The sequence below is a fragment of the Pavona decussata genome, unplaced genomic scaffold (genome assembly GCF_977016875.1).
Source record: "Pavona decussata unplaced genomic scaffold, jaPavDecu1.1 SCAFFOLD_143, whole genome shotgun sequence".
NCBI classification, from domain to species: domain Eukaryota; kingdom Metazoa; phylum Cnidaria; class Anthozoa; order Scleractinia; family Agariciidae; genus Pavona; species Pavona decussata.
This window is the reverse complement of record NW_028145556.1, coordinates 728244-746174: the sequence shown is the minus strand read 5'-3', so window position 1 is coordinate 746174 and position 17931 is coordinate 728244. Positions and strand designations below refer to the sequence as shown.

At 39.4% G+C, this 17931-nt stretch overlaps 1 protein-coding gene and 1 long non-coding RNA gene across 2 annotated transcripts; both read left to right on the top strand.

Annotated features, from left to right (window-relative positions):
• The first annotated feature begins 1166 nt into the window (after positions 1-1166).
• Positions 1167-9729, top strand: LOC146466471 (osteopetrosis-associated transmembrane protein 1-like). The gene is made up of 5 exons (XM_085127194.1): positions 1167-1576; positions 3908-4020; positions 4832-5005; positions 6270-6429; positions 7918-9729. The coding sequence occupies exons 1-5, from the start codon at positions 1243-1245 to the stop codon at positions 7947-7949; spliced, it is 813 nt and encodes a 270-aa protein (XP_084983320.1). The 5' UTR covers positions 1167-1242; the 3' UTR covers positions 7950-9729.
• Positions 9730-16826: 7097 nt separating this feature from the next.
• LOC146466470 (uncharacterized) lies at positions 16827-17880 on the top strand. Its single transcript, XR_014868001.1, has 2 exons — positions 16827-17203; positions 17461-17880. It is a non-coding gene; the product is annotated as an uncharacterized LOC146466470 (long non-coding RNA).
• Positions 17881-17931: the final 51 nt, after the last annotated feature.

Genomic DNA, 17931 nt, shown 5'->3' with positions numbered 1-17931 from the left:
TCATTCAAAGAGTTCATGAAGGTGAGAAATTGACTAAGGTGATTTAGATGTTTCTTGACTTTAGTGAGAGACTGATCATGACGTAAGTGACGAGGAAGAGTGTTCCAGGATTTGGCGGCATTGTACCTAAAAGATGTTTGAAATTTAGTAGTCTTGCCAAGAGGCAGGCGAATAAGGTCTTTGTTCCTAGTGTTTTAGTTATGGATCTGCTCCGAGGAGTGGAAGTCATCTAGCAGATGCTAGATAATCAGAAATGGTAATCCCTCTTGTCCCAGGTAGTAGTCATTCACTTGACCAGTTTTGACCGATCCATAGTAGAAATTGGTTACTTTCTTGATTGTCTTACATTGAATCTGACCTTTACGAAAGGACGTGAATTTCTTAACAGAAGTTACACTTTTGCGTAGACTTAGCAGAAAGTCACGGCGGCCGGCGCTCCACGAGAACTTCTCGCTTTTTTTTTTTTTTTTATCTTATGCTCCCGGAGAAAAAATTTCTTAATTTGACTTCCGGGCAAGTCTAATTTTTGCTGCGGATCTCTCTCTCAATCTCGCGAAAAAAATTACCTCCGGCACCCAAGGTAGGCAGGTAACCGCCGTGGTATAACACAGCACGCGCGAAAATCGCCTCCCGCGAGTAGGCACTGAGTGATGCACGGATCACGGAAACTTTTCGTGCGTTCTCGCGTGTATCACTCGCTCTGATGTCACTGAACATGAGAAAAATATGGGACTACTGTTGAACCTCTCCCATGTATAATACCTAGAATATGACCCCCTGTGACGTACACTTGACTTCCTCTCACAAACACCAAAACCCCTGCGAACCATACCTTCATATTGGTGCAGGCACCTGCCAGGAGCCTGCACCTGCTCATTAATAGCTCATTTCTTAGAGGCCAGGGTCGGGCCAGACAACAGACTACAGGTCATCCTTGCAGACCCAGGAAAAAGTTGAAATGGCTGGAAAAAAATTGGATGAAGAAAAGTAGGAGGAGAATGACTTCTTAGTTTTCATCCTTACTTTTCCGCGAAGAATTTTTTCCCGCCCGTTTCGACTTTTCCTCTACCCGCGAGTTTGCCTGCGTGGCAGGCCTTGCGCCTGCCACGCTTGCCACGCAGGCTACCCGCGAGTGCTCGCGACGCAAGGCACTGGGCACGAACAAACTCGCAAAGTTCCAAAATGGCCGCCGTATCACGATTCTGTCACAAGACAAGCAAATCGTTTGAGATATAAGATCGAATGATGTACGCCATTATGGTGTTACGTTTTTGGTGTCTCTTTTTTCTCATTTGGAAAACAAGGATAGTTTCGTCGTCTTCATCTGACTGCCGCGCTCTCCTGAAGAACTTTGCAAAGGCAGTTTCGAACTTCACTTTCTGTGCAGTGAGTAATTCGCGGCCATTTCGTTTCTGTTGTCATTGCAAGGATGTGTATGTGGAAAGTCTGAATGGTCACAAGGCTATAATAGAAAAAGAAGTATGCCACAGTGACTTGATTTTGGCGGAAAAATACCAGCTTGTTGAGTCTTCCTATGCTTTTGTTGTAAGTTTGTGGGAGAGTGCCAACTGCCCTGGTAAGTTTATGCTCCGATTCTGGAGGTGGGGTGGCCACTAATTCCCACTACAGGGCGGCGTTTGTTAGCATCATTGAAAACTTGATAAGAGGTCCACTAAAATAGCCTAAAGTCTCCTTTGTGGGCGCATAATTTGATAATTGCTGTCAATTCCCTGTATATACCTACCCTCACCCCCCCCCCCCCCCATGCCTCCCATTCCACAGCTTAACATTAATAGTTGCCTGATAAGGGGACTTGAGCACATAATTCCAAAGTTATTACTTCTGTCATTTAAGGGCTGAGAGCATAACTGACCTAGTAACTGCATTTCAGATCGCTTAATTTTTGTTGTTTTAACTCAGGTTGGCCAGAGTTTTGCATGTGGCCTTGAATTCCATCAGGAAATGGTGCTCCAATGTTTCATCTGTTGCTTTGCCCTTCGTTTTGTGATAAAAACGGAAATTATGCCCATAATCATTACTTTTTACCGAGAGCACTCGCCTCCCACCAGTGCGTCCCAGGTTCGATTCCTGGACTCGGCATCATATGTGGGTTGAATTTGTTGTTAGTTCTCATCCTTGCACTGAGAGGGTTTTCTCCAGGTACTCTGGTTTTCCCCTCTCCTAGAAAACCAACATTTCCAAATTCCAATTCGATCTGGATGATTGTCAAGCACTTTATCATGAGCCTCTGGCTCGGGAGATTGTGCAAGTACTCCCTGTGTCATTGACATCTTTAAATAAATTGTTTCTTTACTTGAAATTATTAATTATTATTTTATCTGAGTATGTAATAATTGAATTGAATAAATAAATAGCCTGTGAACAGGCTCCCAAGTGGGGTATAGGGCGAAAAGAAAAATCGGCGAACCAGGCAAGCGGAGCACGGTATGGGGGCGAGTAAGAAAGAAAGGGAGCCTGTGAACATTCTTTGAATGCCGCCGTCTTGTGATACCAGATTCTGGTATCATGATCTGATTGGTTAGATAGGCGATTGTTGACAGCTTTGCAAACAATATTGACACATTGAATCGTTGAATGTTGCATGGTGTACTTTTGTATAAAATGTAGAGCTTCTTCGGCTTGCAGTTTGGAGAGGCCAAAATTGAAGAAATCTTTTCCTCAGGTCGCTGAGCTTATAAACGAGCTGAAGATTTTTCTACAATCTGTAGATAAAAAGCAAGATGTTTTTGGAATATTTACCAACTGGTTTCAACAAGAGTTTGATATTCCGGTTTCTTCCTTGGATGTTAAAAGAAATGTGGACCTTGGAATGTTCTACAGTGTATAAATTGTCATGCCGTTGATCTTAAGTGGGAGAGTATTCTGAAGTTGCTCCCAATTTTTCGCAGAATCTACAAATTTATGCACTTTCGTTCTTGCTGGATTTTCCCAATGAATAATGTCATTACCAAATATTATTGATATTCCAACTCATTCGAGCCGAATGGATTGGTACAAAATTACCTTGTCAACATATTACTCACAGGTTAATTACAAGGGGGTGGAACGGCGGCATCAAAAGAATGTCCACAGGCTCCCTCCCTTTCACTCTACCCCCCCCCCCCCTTCCCAGCTTGATTTTAGTCTTCACCCTATACCCCACTTAGGAGCCTGTTCACAGGCTAATAAATAAATAAATAAATAAATAAATAAATAAATAAATATATAAATAAATAATAAACAGTTAATAAACAACATGAATCCAAGAAAGGTAGGATTGGGGCATAACTTGCTTCTTAACTTTTAAACCCGTAATATATATATAAAAAAAAAAACTCTTATCTTGTCCCCATACTTTTCTTATATTGAAATATCAGGAAAATTCACTTTGGACGATCATATCCCTAATTCTCATAACCTCAGGGATTGATTAAGCTGATATTACAAGCAGAAATTTGATGCTGATCACTGTTAGCGCTTAAAGGTTAATAATTCAACTCAAGTAAACTCCCTCATACTCTTATTCTTATTCCTGGTGCACTTTCCATTTTGCCAAAATTTTCAGTTTAATCGGTTGATGTGCAAATGGTACATTCAGATCAAATGGACATTTTCCAGAAAAAACAGATGATCTTTGGATTTACAAATTACTGTTCCATATTTGGCACAAAATTTCCATTTCCAGTTTGGTTGTCTTCTAATGTGCCATGACTAAAAAGGTTTTTTTTATCTACCAATGCAAATTATTGCCAGTTTGGTACAAGCGGAAAAAAGCTTTTCCATTAGACACAGAAATTTTCGAAACTTCCAACCGAAGATTTTGGGTAAGTGGAAAGTGCCCATACTGGGGTCTCCAGTGTAATCATCCTCCCCAATGGTGACGTTCAAATTTCCTCGTTCTTTTTAGATTGCTTTGATAAAGATAAGGACGATGGGGTACCCACCGAAGTTAGTTCAGAAATCAAGACGTTCTTTCACAAATTGGATCGAGTGGAGCATTGTTTCTATAACTATTCTCAGGTATGGTAATGTCTTCCATTTGTCTGCTAAATGCTCAAAAAGAAAGAGGTTCAAGAAAAAAGACAAGGTGGAATAGTAAGCTGTGTACCTCTTGCACTTTGGGCAAGAGAGGTGTAAATGACTTTTTTGCCTTAAAATTGAAATTGCTCCAAATAAGCCCAATTTTGGTACAGGGACTGGGAGTCATATATTAAGAAACTTAGTTACATATTTAATTTTTGAGCAAAATTAACGAACAAGAAACTAATAGCTTGTTACTTTTCCAGAAAACACAAGTGACCTACACAAAATAGCTACCAATGCCTGACTGGTATTTTTCTTATGTACACGAGACTGAACAAAGTCAAGTGAAGCATTGGCAGTTGTGAACAATGGAAATCAGTCAAGGGTATTTGTATCCTAATATTTGTTCTGGTTGCTTGCATTTTTAGAAAAGTAATAAGCTATTGCTTGTTTCAGCATTTTGCTCAAAAATTAAATATGCATTAACTATGGTAAGTTTCTTATGTGGCGACCAATCTTTTCTTTATTAAAGTAGTGCTAATTTGAGCAATTTCATTTTGAATGCCTCTCTTTGCGACTTCAAGCAAAGCATGAGTGATTTCTGTTATTATCTGTTTGAACCTATACAAAAGGAATTAAGTTAAAACCATCAAGTTCTTTAAGTTTTATTTTTTATTTTTGAGTTTTCCATAATTTCAAATTCAGGCCAAAAACTATGAAACTATGAAAATGTCTGTGTGCCACAGTAAACACTGATCGTCAGTAACTGTTGTACATTTGTCAATATTAATGTTCCTATTTTTTACAGATTCACATAATTCCTTTTCCAATCAACCACAGCAGGGCCAACACATCTAAACTACGTCACAATGTTTTGTGTGATAACTGTTCCAAAGTGTACCAAGACCTTGAAGAATCGTACAAGGATATAACGAAGTCTGATTCCCAAGATTTCAAAGTTTGTGTAGATGTATCTGCTTCTGTAAGTAGGCCTGATTCTCACAAGAGTTTCATTTTTGTTGAGGTGATAAACCTTTTGCAGATACAGTGTTGTGTAACCTAGTTTTTTTCAGCTGATTGGTTTAAGTTTGGCAATTTGGTGAAATTTCTCGAAATTCATCACCATTGCCAAATTCACCAAAATGTTAAAAAATCATCAGTTGACATGATCGGCTTCCACGAGCTTAGCTAATTTCTTTAAGTTTGGTAATTTGACAAAATTTGCCAAAATCGTCAAATCTGTCATCATGGCTGGCTTCTATGTGTTGAGCTGATTCACATAAGTTTGGTAGTTCGGTGAAATTTTGTCCAAAATTTTCACAGTTGTCAAATCCACTAAGATTGTCAACTCTGGCAAGATTTGGTCAGAATTGCCAAATTCACCATTGTGTTCATTTCTGGACATATGTGACAATTCCAGCAACTTGTCCCATGTAAATAATATTATTTCAGTTTTCCAAAAATTCCAAACAGTGCTAAGAAGGTGTCTTGAAGGGCTTGCTCAAAAAGTGGTTATTATTACTTCTGAAAACACTGCCTTGCCATCATGTTACAGTGCGATGCGCCTTACCATGGCCACCCAACAAACTTTCTTTTACAAGTTAGCCAATCAGGATACGCGAATTTGATTAACGGTCACGCCTCCTTGCAAAAATTCCAACAGGCAAGCGATGCAACAACGAATTTTTGAAAACATGTTGTTTTCTATTTTATGGCTAACTTGTAAAAAAAAAAAGTTTGTTGGGTGGTCACAGTAAGGCGCGTCACACTCTAAGTCTCTGATGATCATCCATCACCTATCGATAATCTGAGGGAGAGGATACCAGACAGATGTGGTCATTTGATCTATCCTTCCATCCCTATCCTGGGTCATAACACTCTTGAATTTATGATCAGTGTGGTTCCAGCAATAACTCTACACAGTACTTGATCTGGACCCAATATATAGCATACTTGAAAGCAAAAAAATTCACCCAAGATGAGAGGATTTGATGTTTGACACATTTCTTTGGTTCTACGGAGAGTATTTTGATTTTAAAAGATCAATCTAAAAGTCTAATTCCTAACATGTCCAGCCCCTCCCTAGTCTCCTTCGCAGCCGTTATTAGGGTCGTCACTAATAACGGCTGCGAAGGAGACTAGCCCCTCCCCCACCCCACATCCATTGGATTTGACATTGATAGGTGCATAATGAATTCAATGTTGTTGCTTTACAATACAATTTGTTATTGTTGTTTTAACTTCAGATGAATTATACAAGGCAGCGTTGGAGTAAAGATTTTCACTGTGTCACAATAAACACAGATCTGGTGTCAGTGGTGGCCCTGACTGTGTTCTTCTGCTTTCTTCCCGTCATTTTCTACACGTCAGTTAAACTGCATGGGGATTCCCAAAACAGAAAAACAGGTACAGTGTTTCCATAGCCTATGTGGCAGGCGGTAGAAGGGGGGAAAGAGGAGGGAAATAGGGTGTGTGCGCGACGCTCGAGGGGAGCTCTCCCCACACGCGCATCGGATTCCCCTTCCCCCTCTCTAACACCTGACAGGCTAATGTTTTCACTATAAATTTTATAATCTATGATTTTAGCAACTTACTGTTAAATCTTAAAGTTGTGTTGGAAAGTCCAAATATCTTAGGACCAGTTTCATGAATAGAGAACCTCTAACATCTTCAAAGGGGGAGGACTTGGCCCTCGTAAGCCAGTTTCTAGAATAAACTCTGCAACTTGTTCAATGTGCATTATGTTGCTGATCGTCGGGCCAGAATTGAAATTCATACGGTTGGCTTTTAAGTTCAAATAGAGAAAGGAAATCACTGTAGTTTGTTCGATTCATGTTTGCATTTGTAAAATATACCAGCAAGTTTTGCTTTTTGTAAATTTTGATGTTGTGAATAAAGTAGGTTGCTTATTTTTAAGAAGGTATTTTTTTTTTCAGTAGTTCTCCAAATTCTCAAAAATATTGACAATTCCACGATTCACCCTGTCGAGGGGCTAACGCTTGAAGCGTTCGCCTCAAGCAAATTCTCCATTTGGGATCTCACGCGAGACAAGTATTTGGGGCGCGAGCGGCAAGCAAAACGAAGCGAGAGGATTGGGGCGGGGGCGGTAGAAGGAGACCTCGCACTGCATGCTCTCGCTGCTGACCAAATAGAGAGCTTGCTCGCAGGCTAGAAACGTCAGCACTTGATTTTTTAACAGGTACAATTTTGCTGACGCGGTTTGTCATCCTCACATTTTCCAATCAAGATGGGGTCGGCATGCCAAGGGCAGCTCACACGGCTGGGATTTTGGCTGCGATTTTATCGGGGAATTTAAATGTGCCAAGTCACCTGTGTAAACCATCTGCGACGCGATTTTCACCGTGATTGAACCGCGATATTTTATATGTTTTTGGCGTTTTTCGTTATCGATTGTACATCTGGCTCCGATTGTTCAAAGGACGGATAACTTTCTCCAGCTGATAAAATGTAGTCCAACAGTGATACATTTTATCCACTGGATAAAGTTATCCGCTCTTTGGACAACTGGCGCCTGTAATTTTGCGCGCGGAATCAGAAAAGGTCTCACTCAGTTCGTTGGTCTCCTCTATAAAAGCCATATTTTAACCAGTACGGAATGAAAAGAGTTAGTTCGCCAACTCGTAAAACGTCCTTGCTGTTAGTCGTTGCTCGGTTATTTGTCTTTTGCCTGACCTGGGTGACTTTCAATGTTCCTGCTGGCCACACAAAAATCCCGGATGTGTACCGAGCTGTGTTAAGCTCTGGTCAAACGGCCAGTGATAGTCGCTATTGGAAGTTAAAGGGTTCACTAATTGTCATTAAAATATACTGTAATAAGCTAACGTAGCTTGTGCTGACCTTGATAACCTGAACATTGCCATTTTTAATTTCTAGGAGCCTCGTTGAGGCTTGAAGGTCGATCATAGCTGAGTAAAGCATTCCTGCCATACCAAGGTGTGTTTCAAAGGAAGTCATGTTTATTTGACGACAGCGAGCATTCCCTACGGCAGTTAAGGTTGTGGACAAGGGGCTTACTTTCTAAAGAAACTACGGTTCTGCGTCGATGGGGAGGAGAAACGAGTGTATTACAAAAGGTAAATTTGCTACCGTAAAGAGATTCTTGTCAGTACTGACGTCTTTAGTCAGTGCGAATGGGCGAAGACGAAGGGCTAACGCTCCAAACGTCAGCACTCGAATCTCTTTACGGTGGCCAATTTACCTTTAGTTATCAACTATGTTGACAAACCAACCATTCGTTAAAGCCGTGGTCAGTTCACTTGATCCTGGGCAGACGAGCATTCGCATCAATTTTGTCTCAGTAATTTAAAAGACGCATGATTTCTTAGTGCTTGTTACAAACATATCAATTGAGTGTGGTTGTTGAGATGTGGAGCCTTGTGGCTACTCGTTTGGCCGGCATTCAAGTGAACGAGGCAACTGTTGATTGAAAGCGAGCGAACATCCAACAAAATTCACTGTTAGGCCTTCATCAGGGCGAATTAATAAGAATTAATAATATGTTAAGTATATACACCAGCACCAGCACACCGTGGTGCTATGGGCAATCTTTGCCATGTATAAATGTAGATGTAGATATAGAATTTTTATAAAGAACACGATGTATATAAAGAAAAATGCAAATTTTGAGCTAAGTCTTGTCCTTTAGAGCTAAATTCAAATACTTATGCGGCGAATGATTAGCGTCGTCCCTGAGCGGATTCTTGCAATATTATTGGTTCTCGCTGATAGGTCTAAAAGTATTCTAAATAATCAAAACATTTGAATATTGCGAGACAATCCAAGTACACCATGAACGAAAATTCGCTTCAATAAATGAATCACAGCCTCCTATTCACGGATAAAAAAATTCAGTTATGTACAAATATCTGAGAAAACACTGCTTTAGCCTGTGAAGCAAGCGTTTTCCGTGAAGTTTTCTGCACTAAAAGGACGGTTTCCTTATTTTGGACCCGCGCGAAATGCCCGGGTGAGAGCAAAAAAGAGAGCAGGGAGGGGAGGATTATTATCGGATGGATGTTTGCATCTGAGACTTTTTGGTTGGTGGCGGGGGTGAGGGGGAGGGGGGGGGGGGGATTTTACTGATTTCGGAGGGTCTATTCGGAATTTTACGATGTCGTTCGTAGTAAAAGCTCTGCTATTTTGGCTCTTGCACACTGATTTCAAGTTGTGTGTTTATTAGTGACCTCTATCTAACCCAATAATATGTAATAAAATGATTTCACTCGATTTGATTTTTAGCCTAGGCACCTGTAGCCTCATTCGTCACTGAGTGTCTCGTAGATTTTTGTCGGCGGTTGTAGCTCCTACGAGTTTCCTGTAGTTCAGCGGTTGAACATCCGGAAGGACATAGCTTCAACTGTTGAAAGAACTCGGATTTCCTTTTCCCGAGTATGTTTATGTCACTGACTGAAAAACGATACCTTTATCAGTTATTCAACAGGCTTACAAACATAACATCACATTTCGATCTGGATTGTCAAGCATTTTATCATAAGCATCTGGCTCAGGAGATTGCCCAAGCACAGCCCGTGTTATTGACATTAAATAAATTACGTTACTTTACTTCTTTCACATAAACCATGATCTGTTTTTTTCCAAGCAGCAATTCACTTCCCTCACCTGGCCAGTGATAATTTAAAATACCAACTTCTGTGCAGTAGGTTCGAACTAAGATAGTATTTTTTTTAACAAAACTGGACGGACCATCATTGATACAAATATTTTTTGATTGTGACACTAAAAATAGGTGAGTTGCCACTTTAAGCCACGTTGAAGTTGAATGTTATTTATCACCCATAACAACTGGAAAATCGCGCTGAATTAACCCAATAACTACCGAAACAAGAAGCAATACACTTTACTTTGAGAGTTAAAAGGTATAAATGTTGAATTGTGGCCAAGGAGAGTGAGTTCGGCGTAAAGTAAGCCTAATTTGTGCGAAAATGTTACTTTATACGCGACACTGTCCGCAGCCATAAATCATGCTCGCTGTTTATTTTTGTGCTACAAATGAACTCATTACTTCCAACAAAAAATAAAATAGCCTTAATCATCACAATACCAACTGCTCAAATATTGTCCTTAATTTTCTATAGCCTTCTGTTCGTGAGGTTAAGACGCTTGTAAATCTATTCAGCACAGAAATGACACATTAAAAATGTTCTATTGTGCTTTAAGTTGTTTTCTTTGAATAAGGCACGTGCCGGTCGCACGCTCCGCCATTCCTTTTGATCAATTGTTCTACAAGCGAACAGGCAATCGGTGTCGTTCGACGGCGTGTGTCACGCACGTGTCTTAGGTTTGTTCTCATTAATTTCAACTGTTGCCGAGGCAGTCGCAGGTAACACGATTCGAGGTGTTTGCAATAATGACAGGTGGTTCCAACGTCGAAGAATTTTTCGCAGGTTTTAAGGGTCGTTTTTATTGACAATGAATCAAAAAACGTGCTATTTGGGACAGTTGTGTTTAAACTCTTTGCAAATTGTTTTGGTTGGGAACAGTAGCATTACGCGGGACTATGGTAAAGTTTTTCTCTTGTGCAACGCAACCCCTATACTAAGAGTTTACGATCAGTAATTTCCGATTATTTTGTCAATCTTTGAAGTTAAATGATCAGTGAAAAGGTACCTCTTAAGCTGTTTTATTTTCAAGCCATTTGATGATGAAGAAGTCTTTGTGTTAAAAAGGTGATAGCTCATTTCTCATCAGTCAGTTGGCGTGTTGTTAATCGTTTGCTTCTATAAATATGAATCATATTAATGGGAAAAAAATCCTTCATTTAGTGTCGCACAAACCTGAGGGAGAACTACTGATAAAAATAGTCGATGCTGGATATAAAAAGCTTTTTCTTGTTTCTGGTTTATGAATTTGGGGCCGGGGTATCTTCTCGTCTCAAATTTATTTTGAATTTTTCTACACCTGAGCAATTCAGTTTTCAATAAAAATAATAATAATAATCAGAATAACAAAAAAAGCTGGCGTACGTTCCTTAAAACGCAGATGATTATTTAACAGCTCAGTACAAAGCTTAAAACAAGCTAGGAAAGAAAACGCTCGTTTTAACACAAAATTCATATAATTCAGCTGAACTTTAGTTGCAAACGGTAAAATCCGACTTTTTATTTCGGCCGACGTTTTTAGTTCTTTTTCATAACCTTTTTCCATTTTCCCAGCTAAAGGAAACAATTGAATTCATGTCTTCAAAGTCTTGATCATTTCTTCTGCACACTTGATTATAACCCCGACAAAATGTGTGGCGATTTTCTTGCAGATTCTTGGGTTTGAACCGCTTGGCTGAAATAGTAGTTGCCATACCGTTTGCTTTGCTCTCGGCATACGTTTATCGAACCTTATTAGATATGTTAAACAGTAAGATAATAGAACGTCTGAAAATGTGTTTTATTACGAAGTCAATTAAATATTTAACCAGGGGCAACCTACGAAATCGCGGAAAATGCTGTTTTTGGACCGTGCAGAACAGCCCGTTTAAAAATCGTGTCTTACCACTGTACTCGATTCGGTTACTGATTTTTCAGTGATTTTTAGAAAGAAAAAAAGCTTTCGTTTTGCCAAGCAAGCTGTGTATTGTTTAGAGAAACACGGTTGAAGCGTGTAGGGTGCCTCGTGTGTATATTTTGGTAACAAAAAAAAAAAAAAAAATTAGGCGACAGCCCCTAATGTTTCAATTGTGCATGTTGGATTTCGGTTCATGTGTTTACTGCATTGAAATAACACACTTGCTTGCACGACCGAACCATAGATTTTAATGGCGATTTTGAACTCCTCTTGCTTTCGAATATTAATAATTCTAATGATCAAAATGGACTTTAATGAATGACACAAATTGAAAATTTCTTAAGAAACCTAGGCGGATAAGTTTTCACGCTGTCAAAACACAGAAAAAAATCCTCGACGGGCGTGAAACATCGGACACAAAACAAGCAATTTGCACAATTCTTGAAATGAACGAGAAAACGGCGTGAAATTTTGCGTTTCGCAACTTTTATACTGAAATATGTACCTGTAAAATCAAGTTCTTTTTTCAGTTTCCAAAAGTGGAAATGGCTGAAAAATGATTTCTTGTTATCTGAACGCAAATTACCATAAGTTGAAAGTTGACAAAGAAATTTCAGATTTTACTGTCGCGCCAAATCTTTTGTTGCGCCATTTCTTTATGGGAATAACCCAGGTGTTATATTTTCCCAAAAAGGCTAAAATTTCCGTATTATACTTCCTACGATCCCAAAATTTCGCAATCTCTAGATCTTATATTTTTCTTGAAGACAGATATCTGCACGGAAACAGGTTTCTCTAGCTCTCAGAGTGATCGTTCGGTTTTGGCAATATCGCTCAACGCGTGAAATCAATAATTTGGCATATCTCGTATTGTTTTCGTTTTTTTTTTTTTGTCGGTGTTTTATTTATTTTTTTGCGAGTCCACCCTATGGTCCACCTGAGTGCCATTTGTGCGATTTGCATAAATCCACTGAGAATGGACAAAAGACCGAACATCTTGCCTTGTTTTCACTCAGTTGTGTAAACAGAAACAATGAGTTATAACGCGTGACAAAACAAAAAGTTTCGAAATACTCCAGGGTATAAAATCTGCCGCCTGCGGTCATATTTTATCAGTGACTGCGAGAATCAACCAGGTAAATTGAGGATTACGAAAGACATTTGACTGAATATTAAAAATCCAGGAGATTTTTTTGAAGAGAGCGCAGCACACTCTGACAGTTCAGTGGCTCAACGAAAAATCGCGCGGGAATTTAGGATCAATCAGTGAGAGATTTACAGTACACTTCGCCTGCGAGACAAATCGAATTTATCGGGAACAATTTCTTGCTGTCTCAAAGGTGATACAGTTTCCAGTCGTCGCTTTTCGGGTGGAAAATTCATTGAACAACACGAACTCAACAGGTGTCTAACAGCAGCGTGCGGTGGTAAAATCAGTCGGAAAACATGGATGTTCAAAGCAACACAAGAGCAATGGGTGACATCTTCGCTCCGTTTCCACATCAGCAGTTTTGTTATCTCTCCTCGCAGTCCCGCCAAACGTTTTCTCCTTCCAGCCAGCGAGCGACCCTGCACTATCTTCCGCAAGAGAGAAAACAAGTCGATTCAAACTGGAAACGTTATGAAGCCGAGAGATTGTCATCCTCGTGTCGAAGAGACATGGACGCCGTGGATGAAGAAATGATTACAAGATTATGCTACGCACTTGAACTTGACAAACTTTATGTACTCCCTGATTTGGGACTCGGTGCTGACATTGTGAATAGAATGTGAACGTTACAGCGCTTATATTTGAGCTCAATGAACTCAATGAAATTTGGTGGACTTTCTCCACATCTGTCAGATGTTCAGGATGTTCGCTCTGTAATTTTACGCGCGTATCTTTGGTGGCATCCGTGCAGTAAGTCAAGGACTTTTTGCTTTTAAGCAGTGAACTGAAACAATGCGAGAGGGAACTTAAAATGTTTTATCCCTCTCCATATTTCTTCCTATTAACAAGATGTTTTGAAAATATTTACACTTGTCTTGCGTCAAAGATTATATATATTTGTATAATAATAATTATAATACTACATCCGACATTGTAAAGCCAGTGGACCATTTGATCGATGGTCACAGTGCCAATTACAACATTTCACGCTGCGACATTTGATATGCAACTTTTCAAAGCGAGAATAAAACAGGATGTGAAATTAACAGGATATTTTGAAATTTCGTCCCCGCTTTGTTTGTCTCGTGTTTTCACTGGTTCACAGCGGTGCTTGGCTGCATTTTTTACACTAGGAATTTTCGAAAAGATTTCTACAGATGTAAAGATAAATTCCGCTGTAGATAGCATTTGTGGAAACTTGTTTCAAGTGTTTATTTCTTAGATGGAAGAGTAAAATTAACATATCTAAGTACTCGCCGATCATACCTGTCTTAACCAAACTCGATATATTAAAAATGTATCAGCATAATTGTTTCAGGTGTTGTTTGTGTTAACCCGTAAGGCGGAGGAAAGCGTCGTTCGGTCCCACCCGAGAGAAGTCCATCTTTTCCACCGCGCGAACACGAGATACAACATACACTACGCAGCTCCCTATGGCGGGATAATAGAGGCGGTAGGGAACTTAAAGCATCAACGACGGCAACGCCAACGTCGCTCGAAAATAGAAATTCAAGGTTTTTGAGCTACTTCGCGATTATTCCAATGGGTTAACAAAGAGGGCGAACCATCCAGGAACTATTAAAATTGGTAGGAAAACGGCGTTCAAGTTAATAAAGAGAATGAAAAATTCACCGGCGTGTGCTCATGTTCTTCACAAAACCTTGAATTTGGTTGTTACACGTTGTTGTTTTGGGGAGGACGGCAAAGAAATGTACCAAAATTTAAAACGCACGTGCTGAGCGATTGTTTTGCTCATTAAGTCTTTTGTTTTGTGGCGTTCTTAGTTGCCATCACCGTCGTCGTTGCTTAAGTTCCCCTTTATTTAGATTCTAGGACGACTACGAGATTTGACTTCAGTTTTTAGCGAAGTACCAAGAAGAGATAAATCCCAAAAAGCTTCATTTTACTTTTTGTGAGCAACGAACTTCACGCAGTTTTTTCCTTTCGTGATTCCAAAAAGAGATCACCTACTTTTCGAGGACTTGTTTTCGCCACTACACTTTAACAACGGCGACAGTGACGGCAGCGAAAACGTCACTTTTAAAATGAATTCGCGGTTTTTCAAACATCGTCGCGATTGTTCCAACTCGCTTTAAAGGTCAAACGTCGGTGAAATCTCCTGGAGTTGAATTCATGAAGACCGCACCTTAAGCCCCATCCACACCAACAAAACATGTTTAATTAAACCAGGTTTACCAAAATGAAAATTGCTAACAGAAAGCTGAACCATTGGCTTTGACGTAGAATTCAAGTAAACTTTAACATTTGTGCTAAATCTGTAGTCAACAAAAATCCAAAAGCAGCTTTTACGAAGGAAACAATTTTAAACTGTGTTTAACTATACAGCTTTTAAACGTGTTTAAACCTTGGTGTGAATGGGGCATTAGTTTAGAAGGAGAAAGAAAAACTTCGTCGTCGTGTGTTTACGTCCTCCATAAAACGTCCCATCAGGAAATTTCACGTCCTAGTCGTGCAATGACGGCAAAGAAATGTACCAAAAAGTGTAAGGTACGTGCAGAGTTCTTGTTTGGTTATTAAGCCTGCTACTTTTTTGATGTTCTCGTTGTCGTCGCCGTCATCGTTGCTAAACCTTCCTGTGACGGGTCGGCATTAGGTAACATAGGGTGAAGCGGTCCCGACTGATCGGAATTTTCCGATCGTCCTTGTGACGTCATCGTCCGACTGCTTTCACGAAATAAACAAATATGGCGCTGAAGTGCTTTATTATCCTTTGCATTGTATGATAAATTTGCCGGCGGCCAGCTCTGTTGGGACAACTATTCCTCAGTTTACACACTGAAGGACTGACAAAGCAGATTTTTTTGAGGAGTGGATGAATGTTTACATGCCTTTACCATTTTATCTTTGCCCACCGCTTCACTCGATGTTACTTCTTTGTACTGTTGCAGAGGACACTACATAACATAGGGTGAGGAGGACCCGAGCCCAACTGGATCCAGTCTTCGTTTGGAAAAGTATTCCTCATTAATTATTTGACTCAAAAGCAGTTCTTTCGATGAATACATGAACATATGCTGTTATATGAATTTTCAACACCTGATGAAACTGTTTACATCTTTCACGAAAATATTGTTTAATACTTCTTTGTACTGTTTTTGCACTACATAATAGGGTGAGGGTGACGTGTAGTGGCATTTGCAGAAATAAATCATAAACAACAAGTGATTTTTCGTTGCAGGTCAAATAAAGCGGGATAATGTCAAACACAACGCGTGCGCCTTTTTTGTGTTCTTTGACCGATATTTGGGAAGAGTAGCAATTACCATCCCTTCCCCTACTTGGGCTTGCTTTTGGCTGTTAATTTTTAACTCCCTTCTTCTGAACTGCCTACCCGGGAAAATCTGGCGGGAGATTTGAGTTGTAATTTACCTTTGCCTAGCTCGCGTCTTGATAATGGCAGAAAATTATGATGACTGTGCTCCTTGCGAACAAATTCCCGAAAGAACCTGCTACGTTTCTTCTATGGATCAGGTCGCAAAGCTAATTTCAAGTTTTGAAACGAAAAATACTGTAAAGTTTTCCTGTTACAAGGGTACTGGTAACTTTGGAAATCATGGTGAGTTAATATTTATTAATTTTTGGTTAACTTTTGCCCCCCATAATACAGTTCTGCTGAGTCCTGTCAATTGCTGCAAATGTGGGGATCTAACCTTTGGAATAATAATAATAATTAAAAAAGAAAATCAATGGATTTAGAATCCACAGGATGACACTGAGACACTTCTTACAACAATAACAACACAATCCTTCCTTTAACTTAACATGTTGTGATCCTTGTTTTGAATTATGGAGTTCCTCACATACACAAAACTTCAATTAGATGAATAAAGTGTTAGTGAAAATTAGGAACTTCACTCTAGACTTTACAAATTCAATCCCAGGAGAATGCCCCTTACAACAAATCCACCCCAGCCCCCTCCCCCCCCTTCCCATTGCCATGCCCTGGAGAGGCTGATGAAAGGATCAAATGGTTGCAAAAAAAAGAGGAAAATTTCTGATTAGGTTTACTCAAATTGTTAATGTGGTTGGATTATTTCAGAAGTCTGGATACAACAATTGCATAGTTGTAAATGCAAATGTCACCATAGATGCTATTTGTTGCTGGGTACACACCAGAGACATAATTCCTATTAAATTGCAGTTTGTAGTCTTTCATGATCACATGCATGCCCTTTCTGGTCTTGGTATCATGTCCAAAATTCAAACAATTTCTTTAAATAAAAACAGGCACCAATATAAAGACATCAATGCTTGCAATGTGGTCGATTGATTTTCAAACTATAACACTGTGCCTAGATTACAGGAAAAGAAATCACAGACTTTATTGGGAGGAGCCAAAGGAGGTCCATGGTAAAAAAAATAGAATTCACTGGAGTACCCTTTTACATCCTGGACTGCAAGATCTTGGACTGCCAGCATGGAAAGGATAGAAATGCTGCTCTCAAAAGGAAGAAGCAACAGCAAAGAGAAGAGGTGAGTGTACATACACAGTATTTTATTCACTGCTGGATTAGTAAAACTCATGAACAGAGAAACCATCTCAACTTTACCACCAAAACTGTTTTTATTGTCAAAACAATGGAAATGAATGCCTAATTTACTGACATAAAAGATGCCCAGACACTGTTTTAACCTCCATGTTGCAATAAACATTTATTCCTTTCCCTTCTTTCAAAATGCTGGGCAGAGTTATATGACCACTAAATATATATATTTCTTCTTGTTTTCAGGATGGAGATTTTGTTTTCAAAAAAAAACAGATTCCTTGCACAGCCATCCAAGAAAGCAAACTGTCCAGCAAGGTTGAAATTAAGGGAAGTGGTAGCATTTCCAGATTACAAGGTTTGTCAGTTCAAAAATTGTTCATAACAAAAGCAACCAGTGCTAGTTATAACCACAAGGTGGTTGCTGTGGCTAAGGAGAGCTCCAATTGCAATAATAATAATAATAATAATAATAATAATAATAATAATAATAATAATAATAATAATAATAATAATAATAGTAGGAAAGTGGAAGATGCAAACAGCGATTGTGCCAGCTTTGTTATAGGAGCACTTGACATCATCAAAAAGGGCTGGATAAGTACATTCAGAGGATCCCAGGCTCAATCAACATCACTCAGCTTCAAAATAAATCCTCTTCTGGGAATGGCTGAAATCCAGCAGCCCTATTGTGATTGTCTTTCTTGGAAGCGCAAC

Coding starts and splice junctions, on each gene's coding strand:
- LOC146466471 (XM_085127194.1), top strand. CDS start 1,243: ATGATGTACGCCATTATGGTGTTACGTTTTTGGTGTCTCTTTTTTCTC. Junction 1,577..3,907: donor GGAGAGTGCCAACTGCCCTG/GTAAGTTTATGC, acceptor CGTTCTTTTTAG/ATTGCTTTGATAAAGATAAG. Junction 4,021..4,831: donor GTTTCTATAACTATTCTCAG/GTATGGTAATGT, acceptor TATTTTTTACAG/ATTCACATAATTCCTTTTCC.